Here is a 23,982-nt window from a genome sequence, read left to right as displayed (position 1 = left end):
TGTCACAGTTGAAAGGTTACAAGACGCCATGTGAATCTGTTGTGGTTGAGAATCAGTGTCGCGCAAATTTTGATGTCTGTGTACTTTTCGGTTTCTACGGAAGGACACCGACTAAGAACATAAAGTCGAAGCTCTTATCATACTTTTCGTCATGGGTAAGAGTAAAAAAGCAAAGAAAGACGCCGATTCCAGTAAATCGACGAAAACCGAAACAGTTACTTCAAGCCTAGGTAGTACGAGCAGTACAGTCGTCGAAGTGAGTGAAAATGAACTTGAAGATGGTGAAATAATCGACAAGGTGAGTTTGTTTCGGTCGGAGCCTGGCATCCATAGTACTTGTACCGTTTCTATTGCCAGAAAATTCGAATATAGTGTGGAACTCTCGCTCAGTCTTTTCAATCTCGAATATGAAACCTGCACCAAGCTGCACAGCTGGTCTCTCCACAGAGACCGTTACAGAGCTCAGACTGAGAGACTATGATCATGGATGTAAAAAAAAAGATGATTGACACGTGCATGATGAAGCATAGACCCCAGAATTTAGGGTCTATGGATGAAGAAATATTCATATATCTCTGCACAATTTATTACTTGATTTGTTGTCTGCCCAACAGTTTGATCACGATGGAGGCCCTGATCTTTGTGCTAGATCACACCATAGATGTACAACAGAAAGATACATCCATGATCATACCATGGAGGTATAAACCATACTAACAAAGACTTGTTTATGCTTTGTTTGTTTGTCGTTTTTATCATTGTGGACACGGGCAAATCTTTCATCTATGATGTTCCGTCCAATCCTTGAAATCAGAAGATCATGAATGAATTTTGCTCCTGACCAACCACATCTTCCCTATTCATTATTGAATGGGACATTATTTTTGTTGCTTTTCAAGTAGGAGGCTTTTCTCATTAACAAATTTTTATCTTATTTTCACTAGAGTGATGATGTTTTATCACATGACACAGAAAAGACTTTGCTTGAGGATTCAGCACAGGCCAGGAAGGAAAGACGGCAAAGGCGGAAGTTGAAAAAACAGAAACACAGAATGAAAAAAAAACAGGTCTGTGATTGCTTAGTGACATTTGGTCTAATCAATCATTCCCTTTGTGAAGAACACAATATTACACTATGGTATGTTTTGTCGTCATCATTGCTGTCAATTTTCCAATTCTAGGAGAATGAGTTGATCAGTGTAATTACTCGGGATATGGCCTACAGTGTATATTGGTTCCATAGTGTGAAATATGTGATTCAAATTTTAGATGAGTCCTTTTTTCAGACTGTTACTTTAATTATTTCATGGAGACCTTTATTTAAGCTTTCATCCAGATCCGTTCGTGGTATTATTTTGTCACTTTCATGATTGTTTTGTGGTCACTTTTAACTTATTTAGGTAAGAACATCAACAGTATACCGAAAGAGAAGTTTTCAATTCAGCTTGCATAAGAAAGGATGGAGAAAGTTGTGACAGAGAATTACAGGAAAAATCAAGAAATGTGTTCTTATATTTAGCAATTGTTAAGATCATAAATTGACATGGCAGTTAATACATGTATTTCATATTAATCACTGGTGACTTAAGAAGTGATAATGGCTAGGGATAAAATGCTAGCCAGTGGCCCATTGGAAAGCTGATGTAGTTTGTATCCAATATGTTTGCATCCAGTTATCTTGACACAGGCTTAAGATGACTGTTGTCGCAAATTATGAAACATGATCTCAATCACTACCCACCACGAATATTCATCATGGTTGGCCATACCACATGGTAATTTTATGATAACAAAGTTTTTCCATTTAATGAACAGCATTTAATACGAGTAAACGATTATATCCACAGTTCAGCAGTACATTGTATTTGTCATTGTCAGGATACTAAGGGAATAAAAGTATATTTGAATAGTTTTGGGTAACCAGTAACACTTTTACACTGAGTTTTGTAAGTATGAAATTCACCCCCCTCCCTCCCCCCCCCCCCCCCCCCCCCCCCCCCCCCCCCCCCCCCCCCCCCCCCCCCCCCCCCCCCCCCCCTCGCCCCCCCCCCCCCCCCCCCCACCGCCAACCCACCAAAGTATGCTAAATCACTCTCAACTAAAAACTACTTTTATGAATTTTTCAGTTTGCTTCATGGTAAATTTAACCATGCAAGTCTTTGACTTTTTCAGATGTTGAAACGAGAACTAAGAGAAGCCGCCACAGAAAAAGAAAAGCAGGAGCAGAAGAAAAGGAAACTGACGGTTTGTAACCAACAATTTTTGTTTTTTCAAATGACTTAAGTCAAGATATAGTTATTCAGCTGTACAGTTATTATACTATTTACATGACTATGCACAAAGGTTTGCATAAAGTTTACCACAGTTGCAGCCAATGTATTATCTATGTGCCGATAAGTGCATATCACATACGTTACACATTCATCACATCACCTTAAGACATTGGTCTAACCACTGACTTTATTGATCATAGTATCATGGCTTGGCCCGAGAACAGGAAAAAAGGGTGAAATGTTTACTCAAGCTCAGATTGGTTTGTTCAAAGGAGAATTTTTTGTTAAAGTCAGAATTTAATAAAGATTCATTTGATAACATGACATGACTTAGATATATCTATGATGTATTTTCTTGTCACCACGTTGGTACTTGCTCAATGTGACAGTCCTGAACCACTTGCTCTCTCGCATTATATACTATTAACGTAATGTCTGCCTTTGCTCTCCTTTGAAAAATAATTCGTTCACAGACAAAGCTTATAAAACTTACTCTTGTCAGTTTGTTTGTTCTTGAGATATTATCTATGAGTTTTGATGGACCTTCCTCTCGGTCACATATCCTTGTTCGGTTTATTTTCGTTTCACAGAATGAGACCAATCACGAGAGTGATCCAAATGCTGTGATCCACATCAAGAAATCAAGACTCGAAACAGAAATGGAGCGACAAACTTGTCAGGAGAAAAATACTACTACTACTTTAACGAGGGAAGAAATTGAGAAGTTAAAAGCAGAGAGAAAGATAAGAGTTAAAAAAATTATGGTAAGATTAAAAAAACAGTTTTTTGATGAAAGCTTATCAGTAGAATCCTGTGAGATGAAATGTTTGTAAAATTTGTAAACTAGCATGAAACTTGTGTTCAGCAGAAATTCTACAGATAGAAGGTAGTCAGTTTTGAGGTGTGAATGTTTTGTATATGCTTGGACAATAGACAAATTGCATGCTTTCAAACAACAAGGACAACTATGATAATAATAATGATAATAATTTTCTTTAGTCAATGAAAAATACTGTTAATTTTAATGTGATTGTTAGAACGTTTTGAAGATCTACAAATTACACAGGTTTGTAGTTGTTCGATTTTGTTGATCACATATACTTTCTTGACTTGACAAATTGTGCATTTTCAGCAACTGCCCAAACTTTTTTTGAAACTGAAGGAAGTATTCGGAAGGAAAGTTGAAAAGGAAGGGGCGGTTATCCCTCCATTGAGTGTCAAAGATGTACAGAGGTTGGTTTTGTTTGCCTTGATGGGTAGTGAAGCCAGTGTTGTCCCAAGGTAAGCATTGATCAGTTTTCATCTTTCAAGTTGCATTTTGTGTCTCATAATGCAATTAGCTCCAATGGATTGACTTAATCGAAGAGGCGTAGTTGTAGAGTTTTGGCTTCCAATTTGTCAGTAGTTAGATACATCAAATTGTTACATCCGTTAAGGAACGAAATACCGAGAAATTTCAAAATGGTCAGGAATTGTGATAGTGAGATTATTATGATCTTTGAGCTCCAGTTTTCATTAAACTTGAAACTTCTGTAAATTCGGCAATCTGTTTTGCATACTGAAAATGAATATTCATTTAGGCTACTTTTGTGGTGTTATTGAAGTCTCACCTTGATTTTGATTTATTTTACAGGTGGTGCCAACTTCTTCGTTGGACTAAAGTCAGCTCAGTTGCTGTTGTTGTATTGAATCGCATAACACAACAACATGTTGATGAATATGCTGACTGTTTCAGTAATATTAGAGAGCTTTTTGAAATGGTACGTTTTCAACTCAGGGTACACATCAAACTTTTAGCCCTAAACTTTTGATCGAACTTTCTTCAGGGTAACTTTAGTGTGTCCTCAGAGCCACGTTGGCATGGCACAAACTCAGAAATGTTCTCAGTTACTAAAGAAGATATTACAAATTGGCATGTGCCAGTAACAGCTTACCCTGAGAAATTGTCACAGGGAAGTCTGTAATCGGCACAAAGTTCAAAAATATCCTAAGACTACGGGCTCTTTTGTGCAGATGCTCCGCTGCCACTTACCAATGCTGCCACTGACCAATCACAACTCAAGGCTCAGTGTTGCACATCTGTTCTCCAACAAGATCATGTTGGAACCAACCGCATTTCACCATTGAGTTCAGAATTTGTGTTCTAGACAACGTGATACCCTGACAATCACCAACCCTGTGTGATTAGACCAAACCAAGATTTCAGTGATGATTAACGATGTGATGGATTATGGTTAGCACACTGCTATCGAGACAGAGATAACATGATTCACCAAATGTTTTTTGACTTTCTGTTTTTCCTATGTAGTCTGTGCCAATAAGACAATCAAACTATTCCATAGAAGAAGACTTTCTGTATCATTCTTTGACAAACTCAAAACTGAAAAAGTTTCAACGACTTGATGCGACTGAAAGAGGTAAGCACTTGATTCGATATATCATCTCCCATGCTTTTATAGTGAGCAAAATTCAATGATCTAATTATGGTAGGCAACTGACTGTTTCAGCAATGACATCTTGTTGACATGAACAGGTTAGATTTTAAGTGAAGTTTTGACTCTGTATTTGTTGTGAGCTTTTGCCAACTTTCTTCAAATGCTGGCTGCAGAGGGCGCTGTTCAAATTGGACCACAAATCAACTTGTAACGATTGTGACATTTTTCCTCCGAGGCCCAAAATAAATTGATTCTTGACCCGTGATTCTTTGCAAGGATGCAAAATTTGAAGTCAAAATGAAACTCTTTAAGTTCAAGCTTATGATGATGGATGTTTAATCACTCATTTCACCCGAACCACCAGTCTTAATATGACAATTGATGTGACGTGATTCACTCTCTCATTTCCACTTACATTATGCATATCACCTTGAGTCTGAATTTTAACAACAATGTTAACCTGCTCTTCCAAATTCCCAGTTCAGGTTCAGAATCACCATATCCAGCTATCACAAGCCTGAACTTATTTCTTCAGACATATCCCTTATTTTGGTTGAGAAACAATGCAACCTTTGTACAACAAACATGTACGTGCGATACCAATAACTCACCGCTTTGTACAGGACTCTCTTCATGACCATAACTCTCATATATGCATGGGAATCAAAATATCACCCCTGTAATGATTGTCAAAAACCCTTTTAACTCCCTTTCTTCCTTTTACTCAAGTACAGAAGTCCAAACTTGTCATAGGAAACAATAGGGATAAACCTGTGTATTGTCATGAAACGGTTTATAATGCAATTCAATTGTCCAAACCATTTTCATCCATCGAATGTTGTTAAATCGATGAATACATAAATGTTTTGATCAAAATCTTTCCCAACCGCCAGGGAGCTGATCTCCCTTGTGTTGGTTCTGCAGTGAGTCATATTGTGTTATACTAGTGTGCTTGCCGATGTTTATATACCATGCCAGTTTATGTACATGTGAAAATGTTCTCAGTTTTGACAGGATTATGTTCTTCCTTGATTTTTTTCAGAAAAGGCAATGCAATTTGTCAGGGAAGACCCACAAGATGATAGTAAGTGTAAAGAAAAATTGAAAATTATGCTAATTATGTCATACACATTTTCCTCATATTTGCTGGCTTGATAATCAATAGCCCAGTGCTTACACTTGTACTGTGGCCTGTTTCAAGTGGCAAATCTTGCAGTTTATGAAGATTTCCAATTTTTTTAACATTCTGTAGAAGGGGACAAGTTGCTTTTGAAGTACCTAATTACACCATTCCCTCAAAGTTCAGCATACAATGAAGTTATATTTATAGTGAGCGCTGTGCCTTAAATGTATCAGCGAATTCCAATAGGATACTGCAATGTTGTCAATGTCACCAACAGACCTGCCGTTACTCGCAAACTGCAGTGTTTCATTGATACCTGGCCAAAAAGCAAAGTTTGTTTGATAATCATCTAATCACAGATTTTCCTAAAACTGTAGAGAAATATAGATATTTTGTGCTCTTTCATATCTGTTGTTTTGTAAATACCGCTGTTCATGTGAGTTCCACATTTCACCTATTACAGTTACAGTTCATTGATATGCAGTAAGGTTTTACCTATAGGATATGCATGTGAACAACCACAAGAGCTAGCACATACCGTAAAACCCCATTAATTTGACCACTCTATTAATTTGACCACCGTATGTTTTTCTCAAAATATAATTTCGTCTTACCCTTATCAATTTGACCACAGATGAAAATTCGAACGTACTCAATCTCTAATAATTCGGCCAACCAATCATTACAAGCTGTTTTGAACATTTAATTTTTGATAAAATACACAGAACAATACAATGTGTTGCACAGAATGTCAAAATCAGGACTTCAGGAAAGTCACCTTTATATGTTTCAATCATCCAAGATGGTAAGCATATCACTTATGAACTGTCAAAAATGTTGAAATCCCTAATAATTTGACCACTGAAATTATTTTAATTTTGTTAATTTTCTAATAATTCAACTTTTTAAAATTGTAATTATTTTTTTCTTGTCAAATTGATAGGGTTTTTACGTTACAAGCTTTAGTGATTTGCCCGCCCATAGTTCAGTATGTCTTTTAGAATTGACAATGACTGCTTCTCTTTACCATGGTTGTAATTCCTCTGTCTTCAGGTATGAGAGATGCTGAATCTAATGATGATGACAATGAAAGAAATGGAGAAGGCGAGGATTTCACGGACTTCAAACCAGATAGAAGAGCTTACCTTCTCACTGCAGAAGAGATGCAAGTACATGGTTACTCCGCTGAAAAAACCGACAACATGATTTCCCTAAAAGCCAGTGTGACTCTTGAAAAGGACAGTCCAATGTTTTCACTTGATTGTGAAATGGTGAGCATTCCATATTGTAACAACGTAGAAAGTGATATTCACATAATTCTGCAAAAATACAAATCATGCAAGGATGATGAAACCAGTTTTAGTGTTGCTCCGAAGAAATGGAGTTTATCATTACAATGTGAATGATCATTCTCCTTGTTGTAGAATGAGTTGGTGAAATACAAAATTGCTTATTCCTTTTGACAATTTCTGTTTGGATTTCATTGCATGTATCAGCTACAGTTTCTAAGTCTACTTCCCCACAGTATGTTGAAATACCCAGTATTCAGCTTGTCAACATTGATATTGTACGTGTGTCTTGCATTGTCAGTTGTGATAATGACATCCAGGTGCAGACTTGAATTTCATAAAATGGTACAATTAGCTGCCAGAAGAACGTTTTCTAGCACAGAGTAGAATATACCCTTTTACGAATATAAAAACCATCATATTCAAACACATTCAACGTTAGGCATAATTGATTCAAGATGGCCTCCAGAAAGTGCTCTCTGGAACTGTTGATTTTGTTAACTTTCTTAACACTTTCACCTCGGGAGGGCTCATTCTGTGCCAACGGGCAGACTGAGGGAGGCGCGTAAATGCGCCATGAACGTACGCGTTTATATGCGTTCGATATATGTTGGCTTTGTCTGCTCTCTACATCATGTTTGTTGACTATTTCCTCAAGCCCAGCGTAGCGTATGAGGTAAGGTCAAACCTAAATGAGCATGCGCGCCAAATTTGTAAACAAATGCCACCATACTCGGTCATTTCTCCGCCGTGATTTGTAAGGACCGTATGATCGGTTGTTGTTTTTCTGTCAAAGGGTGTTTAAAAATGGCGATGAATGCACAGTTTAAAACCGACAAAGTCCTCCAGCATGTTCTTTCTGGACAGTGATAGTGAAATTGACAATGATCGTGAAACTGAACTCGACAGAGATAGTAGAAGTCATTTCGCCCGACAACAAATCTAATACTGAACTTGAATATGTTTCCGAACCAGTCAAGCAAAGACAGAGATTGCAAGGAAGACAGGAAGGTAGGCCAGCTGAGCATGCTGTGAGTAGAGTGCGACAAAGGGCCGGTGACCGACGTCACAACGATGATCGGGTATCCTGTGGATGTTGTACCACATCAATCTATCAATGACAATTACACATCGGACTGGCTACCAGTATATAAGCTTATATTTAATGTAGCTCTCTTTTGAATGTCAGACGATACCTGTTCTTCGAAGATGAACTTGTAATAAATATGCATATTAACCTCATTTATGTGGAATGTTTTAGAGTATGTGTTCCCCCTACTGAATTTGACTTGATAAAATGTATGTAGTATTTTTAGAATGTTATGCTGGAAAGAAATACATTTGTATATGAAATAACAAAAAATCCTCATTTATTGGATTTTTTTCTAAATTCCAATATGGATGCCATGATCACGTGACCTTCTAGGTGGGTCACATGACCTTTTGTGCATTTTTATGATACTCTGTCATATTGCAATACTCACTGAAAAAATTGTTCTGAATACTCTCATAATAAAAAAGATACAGCTCATGCATTTAAATCAATATTTATATAGGCCATATTTCCATAGAAAACTACACATAGGAATGCATGTATAAAAATTAATTATGCAGTGAAAGTGTTAAAACATCTTTATCTCTTGTTTCCCTTTCCAGTGTGTTACAAAGCAGGGTCATGAACTCACACGAGTTTCCATTGTGGATGAGAACCACGTCGTCTTATATGACACCTATGTCAAACCTTTTGATCCTATCATTGATTACTTGACACAGTAAGTCTGCCTGAATCAGTAAAGTAAAATCTCCTAGTATCGTAGGGTTTATTTCAGCATCAACTGTCTGTAATGCAAAGCATGTTATATAGTACCCTAATATATCATATTTTTTTGAAATTGGACACCTAGTCAGCAAATTACCCAGCTGTATAGCAAGTCATATAGTGAATTCGCTTGGAAATTAGCCATCCCACTTTTTTCACTGTAGAGCAATCTCATTTTTCAGTTCAGTCTACTTGCATGTGGTTGCGTGTTGCCATGCTTATCTGGGTGCAAATAATTCAGTATATTCACATTTTATATTTGGTCAAGCTGAACCACATGACTGACCACAAATACACAGGAATCGTTTGTTTACATGCTCGTAAATATAAATAATAATATTAACAACTCACAGTATTGTAAACATAACTTTACAGCTAAAACGTAAATTGTGATTACAAAGTCCATTATTAATCACAAAATAAAATGGAGCACAGTGGGCCAAGTTTAGACACTTTATTCCAAAAAATTTCCTGATTTGTGAAATTTTTTCAGCATGTGACAGTGCGTGACTTATTGCAATACTATAGCACAGCACGCCACTGTTCAGTGAATACAACATTTGTGTAGTACAAGTTCTGGTTCCCTATTGTCTTTCGCATGGGGAATTTTCGTTAATTTTGACGGTTTTCTTGGGTTCGTTAATAATATAATGGAAATAACAAGGGCAAGATAAAGGCAAAAAATTAACGGGTGACGCTTGCTGAGGCTGTTAATTTTTGCTTTCCTCTTGCCCGCGCCCATAAATGTTAATGGTCAGGGTGTCGCCCATTATTTCTATAGTATATTCTGCCATGAATGATAACACTGAATCTAAATTTAGTCCAGTCAGTTTCAAAACAGAAGTTACTCAGGTCTTATAATTTTAACACTAAGGCAAGAGTACCCTAAATAAGGCCTCATTCAAATAATTCGATGATGATATTAGTAAAATTACCAAGTTGAAGACATTGTATTTAACTAAGTTTTCAAAATTTTTTATCATTAATTCCTCTCAAATGTACTTGTTTGGTTCTAAGGAATGATCTTGATGCAAGCTCGTTCAGATTTTCGAATGTTGTCATAGCTTTTGTGTATTTCTGGGTGCCTACAGATATAGTGGTGTGACTAAGGAGATACTGGATCCAGTAAGCACCAGACTTTCTGATGTACAAAAGAAACTGTTAGAGCTCTTGCCCTCAGATGCCATTCTAATTGGCCAGTCATTAGAAAACGACCTCAAAGCCCTCAAGGTGAGCATTGTGCATTGCTTATTGTTGCAAAAAGATAATAAAAGAGATACTGTGATTTGTTTTGCACCATAGTGTAGCAGTCACAGGACAGTTGCAAATAGCGGGGTAAATTCTAAAACAAAAAAAAAAAAAAATATATCAGCTGCATCTATTGATGCTGAGGTGCAAATAACCAGCAGGCTCTCTTTTTAGTCCCCACGGACACCGTCCTGGAGCGATTTCATTCAAACTTAGTAAATGGATTACTTCATATGTCATACAGATGCACGTCGATTTGTTTTGTGATACGATCCAATATGGCTGTCAGGCGGCCATTTTATTATGATTTTTTCATCTACAGAGCCATTACTCTAGCATTTTCAACCTATTTTATTCAAAGTTGGTACAAGGACATTGACCTATGTCATACATATGCACCTCAATTTGTTTTGTGATACGATCAAATATGGCTGTCATGCGGCCATTTTGTTACGATTTTTTCATATACAGAGCCATAACTCAGGCATATCTGAACCGATTTTATTCAAACTTGATACAAGGACATTGACCTTTGTCATACATATGCATGTCAATTTTTTTGTGATACAATCCAATATGGCCACCAGGCGGCCATTTTATTACAATTTTTTCATGTACAGAGCCATTACTCAGGCATGTTTCAACCGATTTTATTCAAAGTTGGTACAAGGATATTGACCAATGTTATAGCTATGCACATCAATTTGTTTTGTGATATGATCCAATATGGCCTCCATGCAGCCATTTTGTTACGATTTTTTCATGTACAGAGCCATAACTCAGGCATATCTCAACCGATTTTATTCAAAGTTGGTACAAGGACTTTGACCTATGTCACACACATGCACATTGAATTGTTTTGTGATAAGATCCAATATGGCTGCCGTGTGGCCATTTTATTACGATTTTTTTCATGTCCTGAACCACAACTCAGACATGTATCAAGCGAATTTATTAAAAAGTATTTTGATCACAGACCTAATGAAGAGGACTCTATCCTCTCTGAGGACCTGTAATCAAAGTACCCATTAACAAGTGGGGACTGTGTCATCAACGATGACTTGTTCTCTTTAGAGTGCTGTAATTGGCTTTTGAGAGTGAGCTTTTAGAATTGACCCCCTACTTCATTGAGAGACCTCTCTTAAGGTGGTTGGAAAGGCTAGATCGTCAGTTATAAATTTCAACAAAACTATTAAAATATAAAAGTAGTCAACATTCTCTGTGGAATAAAAAAAACTAGACATTTGGGCACAAAGGCATTGCAGAGTTATAGCCTGTTAAAACTTCTGAAAAACTGACCAAATAAGAAGAAGTTGGGGAGTCCTTAGTGTATTAACTATGGTAGAGGTCCCCTAGCTTTTAATAAAATGTTTGAAAAGGGAAAGTCATTATTTGCTGTTTTTCAGGAAAGTTTGACAAGGTGGTGCTGGCATTCAGAGTGAGTGACTACTATTGTAAATGCATTTTTAGCTACTATAGACTATAGTCTATAGAAGCTATTGGGATGGGTATCCGTCCGGCGTCCGTCGTCAGTCTGTATGTATGTATGTATGTATGTCCGTTTGTGAGGCGTCCGTCCACTCAAATATCTTGAGAACCGCAGTACTTACTGATTTGATATTTGTTGTGTTGATGAAAAATATGATTTTGAGAAACTATTTTTTTTTAATTTTTTGATATTGTTGAAAATAGGCAAATTAATGCCAAAAAAGGTGTTTTTGGTAAAAAATCTCCTTCTTCATAACAGCTTTGTTATTTGGTGTACAGGTCCCTAGGGATAACCCAACTTAGATTTGTTCAAATTGTGATGAAATATGCAAATGTGTATTTTTAAGGAATTTTTTTGTCATTTTTGGTCAAATTTGACTTACATTGTAAGTAATTCTTGTACTGTATAAACCCTATCAATTCACCCAGAAAAAAATAATTAATATGATTTTAAATAATTGAATTAATTAGGAAATCATCAAAGCCAAAATAATTTTAGTGTGGAATTATCAGAAAGGTCAACTTTTTTTGACAGTTCATAGTGAAATGCTTACCATCTTGGAGGATTAAAACATGTAAAGGCAACTTTCCTGAATCCCAACTTTAATATATTCTGAACCGTCATTTATTGTGCCCTGTATGTTATCTAAAAGAAATTGCTCTTAATAGTTTGTCATGATAGGGTGGTCAAATAAATAGAATAGAGAAAGTTCTAATTTCCATTTATGGTTGACTTGGTAAGGATAAAATAAAATTACTCTTTGAGGAAAAAAATAGAGTGGTCAATTAAAAGAGTGGTCAAAGTGATAGGGTTTTTATGGTAAAGCTGGGCTGTAGGATTCCTCATGTGCTATTTATAGCAATTATGCAATCTTTGTAAACAGTGCAATGAAAGTGTTACGTGATTCCTTATAATGCTTTTGATGACCTTGAATTCTTAAGTTTCAAACATTTGTCTCTTCAGTGTGCTTTCTCTGATTACCTACAGAACTTACTTACAATGTTAATTTAAAAGTTAAAATGTGCTTGGTTAATAGGATGAAAATACTGATATTAAAAGATAACCAGCTCAAATATCCACCTTTTTCATCAATACATGTGTCACAAAAGGTTATTCTCTACATAACACAGCAGAGCTCTGTCAACTGTGGGTCGCTTGTTTTTCAAAACCGCTAGTCAGACAGCTTTAATATTTGGTTTACAGGTCCCTAGGATGACCTTAGTGAGATAATTTCATACAGGATCCATGTCTATAGTAGCTTCAGGGACTTTGGCCCTATGTTTAGATTCTTTAAGTATCAAAGAGGTGTCAAAAGTGAGATTAACCAAAAAAAACTGCTCTATGACTTCAAAAGAGGGGTGCAAATATGGCTTGTTTTCAACATTTTTGACAGAATAACAGTTTTCCTACATAATTGTATACCAATTTAATCCAACTTTAAAATGAGATATGGACATGGAATTTTTACAGCCTATTAACAAGATTACAGATAAGATTTGTACGGCACAATTTTCCTGTATTTGAAGTACTTTTTGAAAAATAACATTTTGAAAGTTGAAAGAATTTTTAATAATTTTTTTGATATATAAACCCATGTAAAATCATAAAAACAAATTTTATTTACAAATCCTGCCGTACAAATCTTACAATAAATAGTGTCAACATATTTATAACTAATTTGGTAATATTAATACTATCCAATTATTATGAAATTCAAATATGTAAAAAAAATATATGAAAAATTAAATTTTAATATTTACTGGTATCATATTTCAAAATCATGGCTGCAAATATACAATTTTTATATTCTTTGGAGAAATTATTAACTAAGGGAGTTATCCTGAAAATTTGAACTAAATATCTTGATTCTAACACTTGAAACTTGACATTAACTCTGAGAAAAGAATTGGTGCAAAAATAGCCTTTCCAACCACCTTAACAGCATGAAAAACTTCGTATTCTTCCAACTTTAATGTACAATGTACACATGAAACATAAGGCAGCCCAACGTTGAAGGTGGATAGAAGTTGGCATATGTATAATACATTCGGATTCACTGTGGGAGACACTGCAGCATTTAGCTGTCAAAGCATTGTTTGGATAAAAAATGAAGACTAAATTATTAGCAATAAGAAGTGGACACAGTTTGTTGTTTTGTGAAAGGGATTACTACAGTGAAGTATATCAGGCTAAGAAAAATGTCAGAAGCCTCTTTGCTATTGACACCAATAGACATTCAGCAAAAAACATTGAATTATATTGTGGTAATACCAAGATTTATTAGAAAGGATAATTAAAATACACTAACTGTTCATTCTCAAACTTTTAGAGAGAATGTTGACAAGTGCAGCTGATATTGTTCGTAGACTAGAGAAATTTATTTTGATTTTTTTATCCATGAGTTGTCTATTCTGTCATTGACCTTTCAGCTCTACCATCCACATGTCATAGATACCAGTGTGTTATTCATGGGACACAACCAACACAAAATTGGTCTCAGGAACTTAGCATCATCATATCTCAGGTAAGTTACTCTTTCCTTGTCAAAGCATGTGCACACTGACAACCAATGTTTGTTTATGAACCCTACGGAAATAGTGTCAGAGTGACAACTGCCCCTTTGCCACCAAAGTTTGGTATAGCCCCAGTGTTTTTGTATGGTATGGTTTGATTTCTGGAAAACATAATGGAGATGATAGATTGATATTTTAGTTTCAAATGCTGAGCAATAGTGAGCAATCAAATTTTTTTATCATGAACGCCTGAGGAACTGGAAATTTCACTGCTAATGACCATTCAGAAAACTTGATAATGTTTTGTTACCAACACCCTCCATTTGGAAGGGAAAATAAAAGCAAGTAAAATGACATAAAATGGATTGTTTTGTTTCGTGTTCTTGTGCACTTTGACCTGGACCAGCCGTCATAGCCTTTTTTTTTTATTTTCTTGCAAAAGAAAATTAATATAAATGACATTACACTAAACACAGCTGAAATACAAAATGATGGGCCATGGCTTAAAAGAATGACAATATACTGGTACACTGAACGTATAAAATGACAATCCACTACTTATGGTATAAAGATTTCTGCTGTTTTTTGTTATTTTTAAGTCAGTATCATGTGAGATGAAAAAAAAGACAAAATGTTGCATCACCTCATCACTTTTGTGGGAGACCAAGGATGAGAGACAAACAATTTGTATTTGCTTTTTAGTCCCCACGGACACCGTGGTCTCAGGAACTTAGCATCATCATACCTCAGGCGTGCGTGCTGCGTGCGTGCGTGCGTGTGTGCGTGCGTGCGTCCGTTCACGCAGATATCTCAGAGATGCAAGGAGCGATTTCATTCAAACTTGGTACAAGAATTACTTCATATGTCATACAGATGCACGTCAATTTGTTTTGTGATACAATCCAATATGGCCGCCAGGCAGCCATTTTATTACGATTTTTTCATGTACAGAGCCATAACTCAGACACGTTTCAACCGATTTTATTCAAAGTTGGTACAAGGACATTGACCAATGTCATAGATATGCACGTCAATTTGTTTTGTGATACGATCCAATATGGCCGCCAGGCGGCCATTTTCTAACGATTTTTTCATGTACAGAGCCATAACTCAGACATGTTTCAACCGATTTTATTCAAAGTTGGTACAAGGACATTGACCAATGTCATAGATATGCACGTCAATTGTTTTGTGATACGATCCAATATGGCCGCCAGGCGGCCATTTTCTAACGATTTACATGTACAGAGCCATAACTCAGACACGTTTCAACCGATTTTATTCAAAGTTGGTACAAGGACATTGACCAATGTCATAGATATGCACGTCAATTTGTTTTGTGATACGATCCAATATGGCCGCCAGGCGGCCATTTTCTAACGATTTTTTCATGTACAGAGCCATAACTCAGACATGTTTCAACTGATTTTATTCAAAGTTGGTACAAGGACATTGACCAATGTCATAGATATGCATGTCAATTTGTTTTGTGATACGATCCAATATGGCCGCCAGGCGGCCATTTTGTAACGATTTTTTCATGTACAGAGCCATAAGTCAGGCATATCTCACCGAATTTTATTCAAAGTTGGTACAAGGACATTGACTTATGTCATACATATGTACGTCAATTTGTTTCATGATATGATCCAATATGGCTGCATGGCAGCAATTTCGTTATGGTTGTTTCATGTTGAGAGCCATAACTCTGGCAAGTCTCAACTGATCTTATTCAAAGTTGGTACATGTACATTGACTTATGTCGTACATATACTTGGTTGATTTTTTAAACAGTAAGATCAAATATCGCTGCATGGCGGTGAATTTGTTACAATTTTCTTATGTACAGAGCCATAACTCAGACATATTGCAACCAGTATCATTCAAAGTTGGTACAAGGACATTGACCTATTTCATACATATGCTCCTCAATTTGTTTCACGTCATGTAGCAGTAACAATGTCAATTATTGAAGTTTCGTAAATAGGCTGATATGTCAAGAAATACTGCATCAAATTCATAAAACTTTGTACAGATGTTAAGCTCACATTGCTTTAACATTGAAAAAGACATTTATCAGTGTCATTTTAATTAATTTGTAATTGCATAGGTAATGAACTTTCCTAATTAGGGTGATATAGCCACAAATTAATACAACGTCAAATGTGATGAAACTTGATACAGATGTTGATCTCATAGTGTTGTAAATACTGCATCAAACTTTATGAAATACGGTACAAGTGATAATCTGTTAAGTGTTAGGATTGTATGCAAAAATGTTTTGCAACATCCTGTTGATTAATTCCTAGTAGACTCATTTTATGAACTTTAGGATGGTGGCCTACTTCGGTTTTATGTTTTCATCACCATGGAACTCATTCTGGCCATTGAGTGCCATCTGTATCAAAGTATTTTATCACAGACCTAATTAATGAAGAGGACTCTATCCTCTCTGAGGACATGTAATCAAAGTACCCATTAACAAGTGGGGACTGTGTCATCAACGATGACTTGTATATATGTAATTATTGTTTCAACCTTCAGAATGCTGTGTGTTTCAACTACTCATCCACCAAAGACCAAAATCATAGATTTTAGCTTCAAGGAGAGTGTCATTTTCCACCAGTGCTATTGTTTTTACTGGAGTTTAACATTCTTCTTCCAATCACATGGTTTGGTGGCCATATTGGTTTTTGCAAAAAAAACCAATAATTACAGGAGAATAATATTCAGAAAACTTCTTTACCAAAACCAACGCACAATTTGAACTGAAATTTTACTAATATCATCCTAAATGTGAGACTTTCAAGTTTGTGAAAGGCATTTTGATTGGTCATGTAGTTTAGTGGCCATGTTGGTTTTTGCAAAAAACAGACAATTACAAGGAAATAATATTAAAAAATCTTCTTTACCAGAACCAACGCACAATTTAAAGTGAAATTTTACTAATATCATCCTCAGTGTGAGAATTTTCACATTAGTGAAGGGTTTTGGTCACGTTTGGTGGCAATGTTGGATTTTGTGAAAAATCAAATTTATTATTTAAAAATCTTCTTCTTTTGATGGAATGCACCATTTGACTTGAAATTTTACTCTTATCATCCTTATTATGAGTACTATCAAGTTTGCGAAAGGCATTTTGACTGATCACGTGGTTTGGCAGCCACATTAGTTTGCACAAAGAAACTACGATTACGATAAGAAGATATGGAGAATTTATCTTTACAAAAGCCAAAAGACCAGTCGAGCTCAAATTTTGCACATAGCATCATCAGTGCAGGTACTTTCAGCTATGGCAATCGCTTGGGCCCCGCCAATGCTGCCTGCAGCTGTAATTAGCTACTATAGACTATAGTCTATAGAAGCTATTGGGATGGGTATCCATCCAGCGTCCGGCATCAGTCTGTATGTATGTATGTAATAATGTATGTATGTATGTAATAATGTATGTATGTATGTCTGTCTGTCTGTTTGTGAGGATGTCTGTCCACTCAAATATCTTTGGAACCGCAGTACTTATAGATTTGATATTTGTTGTGTAGATGCAAAATATGATTATGAGAAACTGACTTTTTTATTTTTGTGATATTGTTGAAAATATGCAATAGGCGTTTTTGGTAAAAAATCGTCTTCTTTATAACCGCTGGTCAGACAACTTTGATATTTGGTATACAGATCCCTAGGGATAACCCAATGTTGGTAGATATGTTCAAATTGTGATGAAATATGCAAATCTGTATTTTTAAGGCATTTTTTGTCATTTTTTGTCAAAAATTTATTTCATCAAAACCACTCGTCTGACAGCTTTGATATTTGGTATACAAATTCAAAGGGGTTGTCTCAGTTTGATATATTGAAATTGGATGAAGTCTTCAATTTTTGTATTTCTGGGTCAATTGTTGCCATTTTTGGTCAAAAGTCTTTGTTTCTCAAATGTTACTCACCTTATAGCTTTGATATTTGGTATACAGGTTCCTAGGGTTTATCTTAATGTAATATATTGAAATTATGTTGAAATCTTCAATTTTATATTTTAGCAGCTAATTTTGCCATTTTTGGTCAAGCCATCCTGAAATGAGCCATCAAAGATATCCACCTTTGTAATCAACACATGTGTCAAAGAAAGTTATTCTCTACATACACAGCAGAGCTCTTTCGACTGTTAGGTTGCTTGTTTTTTTCAAAACGGCTGGTCAGACAGCTTTAATATTTGGTATACAGGTCCCTAGGATGACCTTAGTGAGATAATTTCGTACAGTCAGGAAATACTTAATTTTGTATCCATGTCTATAGTAGCTTCAGGGACATTGGCCCTATGTTTTTAGATATTTTTATGATAAAGGTGAATTATTTTCCCCAATGTTCAGGGAATCTATTCAGTGTGGGGCAAAAGGTCACGACTCTGTAGAGGACGCCATCACTGCAATGAAATTGGTCCAACTTAAAATTAAAAAGGGACCATCACTTGGGTCGTTTCATGATAGACATGGCAAGCATATTGAAAGGTCAGTGTGTTTCTCATGACTACAGTAAAATATGACATCAGGTAAGATCTCTTACAGTCAAAGAAACCTGTATTTCATAGACTCTCTCTATGGCTTCTAAAAGCTATCAAATATCAAAAACGGATGCACTCATTCATGCATAAATAAATGAATGGAAACGAATGAAAAACACATCGTTATCTGATTTGACAAGTTAAAATATTAAAATCACTAAAAAACACTTGTCTTCGTGATGTGAAGAGATTGAAACAAATTTCTGTGTCTATCATTAACCTGTATTATGTTACCATGCCCTGTCTGTTGCATTTTAATTAGTTGATCGTAACCACATGTCATTGACTGACCACAAATACATATTAACAGTTTGTTTGCATGGATGCCTGTGAATATGAATAATACTTTAACAACACAGCATCATAAACAGCCTAACTTTACAGCTAATATGTAAATTGTGATTTGTATAAAATCATTATCAATCATGATACAGAGTGGAGCACTTGTGGCCCAAATTTAGACACTTTTCTAAAATCTCTGGATTTGCAAAATTTTTACGGCACACATGACAGTGCGTCTCATGCATTCATGCATGACACACTGTTCAGTGAATACAACATTTGTGTAATTAATATATATATATATATATATATAGATATAGATATTTATATGTATATGTATCGTTTTTCCATTTTCTCTTTCTCAGTATATTTAGCACACTTTACAGGGAGAATGTGGACAGCACGATGGTAGATTCATTAAATGTCGTTAAACAATTTAAGGCGGACCCTGTCAACAGTATTCCATGCTTAAATGACCAAGAGGTGAGTGCTTTTGGTTAACATGGCACACCCACTTTTGCATCCATTTCTAATGTCAGTTGATATTTTTCAAGTATTGTAGTTCAGTATTAACGTTTGTGTGTATGGGAGTGACTAAGCAGGTAACTTTTCACTTATAAGACCGCTTTATTACTTTAATTGATTTTTTTCCAAATAATAACCATAAAATGTCAACCAGCCTACATTCTCAGTGGCCCTTATGAATTTTCCAATTTGAACTACCAGTCATCATTTTCAATATGGATACCTTTAGTGTTTTAGCATCTAAAGACAATAGTCTATAGAAGCTATTGGAATGAGTATCCATCTGGCGTCAGTCTGTATGTCTGTATGTATGCGCTTTTTTAAAAAGCGGTCACCCACTTAAAATCTGTGATTGGTTAGATTTTCTCTTTTCATGGTAACTGTGGCAAAATTGGAACAGGTGACAGTATACCTTTAAGTAACTGTGATTAAAATACCCAAAGATTTCAAATTTGGACCACCAAATTTTTACCTATGATCACCAAAAGTTAAAACTGGTCATTAATATGCACTGCTGCCCAAAAAATTGAAAGTTTCAACTTTTTGCAAACACTATTTCATTGCTTTTTTAGGCTACTTGCTGAAACATCTATTTTGAGGGGTTTTAGCTAATGGACTGTTATGCCAGGTGAATTAGTATTGTAGATATTGTGAGTTCAAGCCCCATAAAAAGTAGTGCATCCAGTTAGACTGTGTTGAATTTGATGACACTTACTGTTCATACAGAGAAGTACTGATACTGAAAGGTATTGAGCAGTATCTAATTTATTGCCATAATGAATCACCGTCACACAAACTGCTTGTTTAATCAGTCTTTCCTAATGTGTCAAGATTTTCTACGTTTGCTATTGATGAATGTCTGTGTATATAGGGGGTCTTTAAGTATGAGCCATACTGAAACAATTCTCCTGCAAGAAGACCGCCGCACTCACTGTATCTGGTATTATGCTATGTACATCTTCTATACCATCCATGTCTCTTGTAGCTTCAGGGACATTGACACTGTTTATCAGCACATTTTTGCATGCTCCAATATAAAACATTGAAGAGAACTTGCCAATTACATTGCATTGCCAATTACAATGGCTTGTTAATGTACCATATTTCTTTTGAGATCTCATTATCTAGATGGCAAAGGCACCGTAATATATACATAATGACACCCACCACTCCCCCTACCCCCACCGCCATCCCCATACACCAAGATGAGTACAATAAATTGTCGAATAAGTGCTGACTGTACTTTACACCAAAATTTGCTGCTAGTTTGAGCTACTGTTGGTTCATTACCACAGTGTGTATTTCTGGTATGTAAAGAGATCCAGAATATCTTACATGGCCTTACCATTTGCACAACTGGATATTGACAGGCCTGTTTAAAATCCTTGAGTGTTTTGAATGCCAGAAATTCCTAGCACTGTGATGAATTGCTGTATACCTTTAGTGCAGGGTCCAGCAAGGTCCCATACATGTCCACTATATGGTTCAACAATTTTACTACATTGGTAGTAGCCCAGGGGTGAAATTAAATGGAGGAAGTAATTGGAACTGCACGTGTGTGACTTTTTTGTTTACAAACGATGTATTTTATGTATCATATCTAGATGTCATCATAGCTGCAACATTTTAATTTTACCATATTCATTGTTTACAAACATGTTTTAACTTTCATGTTTCATCAATTGCCAAAGCACCCTATATAAAGTGTTTACTTCGATTGTAGTGGTCCCTGGCAACCTTTGAGCAGAGTTCTGATGACACTTTCTCTTTAAATAAATGTCACTGCTAACCATATCCAAACATATTTATTCAGAAAGCTTGTAATTTACTTATTTTTCTGAAACAAACTATGCAGGTTATTGGAGGGGCAGTCAAATTGAGACATGCAAAAACATTGCGAAATTATACTTTTACGGAAGCTGCATAAAGTGACCTCTCTTAGCTAAAGAATAAACTCTGGTGAAATAAGCTACGTTTGCATGTCCAAGTATGCCGCCAATTCAAGCTGTATTTTATTCAAGGGTTATATTAGAAGGGATAAACGATGAAATTTGCTGGAGTTAGGTTTCCCTTTAAGGTGGAATACGCCTCAGGGATAGACATTCAGACTCTTAAACTTTTACAATATTGTTTTGAACTTCTACTTTTTGGGGCTCATTTTGAAGCTTGTGTAGTAACTACGATTTTCATGGGTGCACATTTGCGAAAATCAAACATTTTATTTTCCCCATATAGCTGACGCGGGGATGGCAGCCATTTTGAATTTAAAGACTCAGTAAATATTTGGTAATCTGTTGCGCTAAAACCAAATTTTGCACAGTGACTCCTGAATTTTATTCTTGATTGAGACAGGGAATGATTTACAAGTGACGGAAAGTTTTAGTAAAGTTTAAGTCGTCAATTTCGAGGCACATACTAAATGTAGCTTACTGTAATCATGTGCATGAATTCACACCTGTGCATTTTGGTTTTCTGTCACAGGCACTGCGTAAAATTCCAGGGGCACTACAGTTGGGAAGATTTGTTTGGGTTCAGCTGCACTCCATGAACACAATCCTAGATGGCATCACTCAAGATTCTGCCACAATATCAGTGAGTATCTGTTCATTTACGAAAATTTTCAGATGGACAAGAAGGGATCAAGAGTGAGGGAGAAGTTACATGTAGTCTAAGGAATGGAACATTACAGAGATGAAAGCATTAGCGTGGGCATGTTATCCTGTAATACTGGAATGGGAATAAGGGGATTTCCGTAAATGCTGACAGCTATGCGTGAGAAGCAAGTTGGAAAAATTAAAGGGACAAAGTCGCTATCTTTTCAAATAATTAGATTTTTTTGGTTTTATGTGAACAACTTAACTATTCATGTTGTTCTGCTCACTGAAACGTACCAGTTGTCATTCTTTATATCTCTACTCCCTCCCTGCTTGTGGATATAACAATAAATGCTTCAATGACATCAATCTGTGTACACACCAGAAATTATGTCATCAGCATATTACTAGATGTGTCAGTATGCAAGATGTCAGTAGAGCTCTGACGATTAATAATTAGACATGTTTCAGTAAACAGAACCACATAAATAACTTCTCACATGAAACAAAAATAACCAAAATAATTTGAAAAGTTTTATGCCTTTAAGAAAGGCGAATTGTATAAATGACAGAAAATTTAAAAACCTTCCAAATGTATAAGGGACAGACAAGTAATACTAAGAATATGATTTTACGGAAAATTGTATGTTTTTTATTCAGGTGTTAAAGTATTTTGACCAGACTAGCAATTTTCACAAGATTGATGAAGTGAGGAAGTTCATATAAAAGGAATCTTATGCTGAAAATGGAAATTGTTTCATTGACACCCTTTTGCAACAATGGGTTAGCCCCCATATTCATTGTGATCAACAGTGATTATGGACCTGCTAATTTGGAATTAGGGGTGAATAGGTTGTAGAGGAAATGAAGTAGATGATTCTGTGTCATTTGCTTTTTGATCATAAATAATATACACAGGTATTTGAAAAAGTTGATTTGTAACATTCTAACTTGAGCAGTAATTGCTCAAATTTTTCAGTTCATCAAAACAAAGCAGCCTTGTTCATTTTCAAACACCACTTCTATTCAAGTATGGCTAACTACTAATATAGTGACAGTGACATTCTATTCAACAAATGGTGTTTGCCTCCTTTTCTCAACAGAGAAGCAGTATTTACTACATTTCATTATTAACCCTTTGAACCCGGCTCGGACATAAATGTCCGATGACATCTTAGAGTACCAGGGGGACAGGGTGCAAAGGGGTAAGGTCAATTTTGGATATTGCAAAACAAGTGTAATCTACTGCCAAATCGGCTGCTAAATCATCATAACAACAATCTTCCACATTTTCAGGATACTCTGAGAAGACTGGATGAGAGAGTAAAGCACATATATGATGCTCTGCCGATGAAATCACTCTATATTGTGCTATTGAGTGGAGAGAATGAACAAAGTAAGCCTCCAACAAGTTCCGAGATGGACAGAGCAAACCTTGGAAGGTGTTACATGATGCTAAAATTACCTCCCTTGGACTAGATTTCCTTGGATGGTTGCAGTGTACCAGAATCACGAACCATGACAACAACTGTTACCAGTTTTTGTAAAACTTTCTAGGACTGCGGGCTCTATCTTGTAAGAGAAACAACCATATTTTTTGACTGAAAATGGGAAACTTCATGATAATGTGAATTGTCTCAGCTCTTAATCCGGTGTATGATCGCTGAGAAGCTTTAAGTATGGGCTGTATTTTGTCAAACTTTCCCCAGCAAATTTGTTTGCATTACAGGCAAACTGTAACAAATTTTTCTGGCACCTCAAGTTTGTCGAAACAGCTCTGTTATGGTTTACAGTTTGATTAAATATTTTGATTAAAAGTTTATTTGATAATTTG

At 35.9% G+C, this 23,982-nt stretch overlaps 1 protein-coding gene across 1 annotated transcript; it reads left to right on the top strand.

Moving 5' to 3' along the window:
- The first annotated feature begins 1 nt into the window (after position 1).
- Positions 2-23,982, top strand: LOC139151166 (uncharacterized). The gene is made up of 16 exons (XM_070723761.1): positions 2-298; positions 945-1,067; positions 2,173-2,244; positions 2,864-3,037; positions 3,406-3,554; positions 3,907-4,033; positions 4,582-4,690; positions 5,751-5,792; positions 6,885-7,102; positions 8,777-8,892; positions 10,031-10,169; positions 14,106-14,200; positions 18,557-18,694; positions 19,395-19,512; positions 22,036-22,146; positions 23,445-23,982. Exons 1-16 carry the CDS (start codon positions 152-154, stop codon positions 23,625-23,627), a joined length of 2,061 nt encoding a protein of 686 aa, XP_070579862.1. The 5' UTR covers positions 2-151; the 3' UTR covers positions 23,628-23,982.

The sequence above is a fragment of the Ptychodera flava genome, chromosome 15 (genome assembly GCF_041260155.1).
Source record: "Ptychodera flava strain L36383 chromosome 15, AS_Pfla_20210202, whole genome shotgun sequence".
NCBI lineage: Eukaryota > Metazoa > Hemichordata > Enteropneusta > Ptychoderidae > Ptychodera > Ptychodera flava.
Note: the sequence above shows the minus strand (reverse complement) of the source record. Positions and strands in the feature narration are given on the sequence as shown.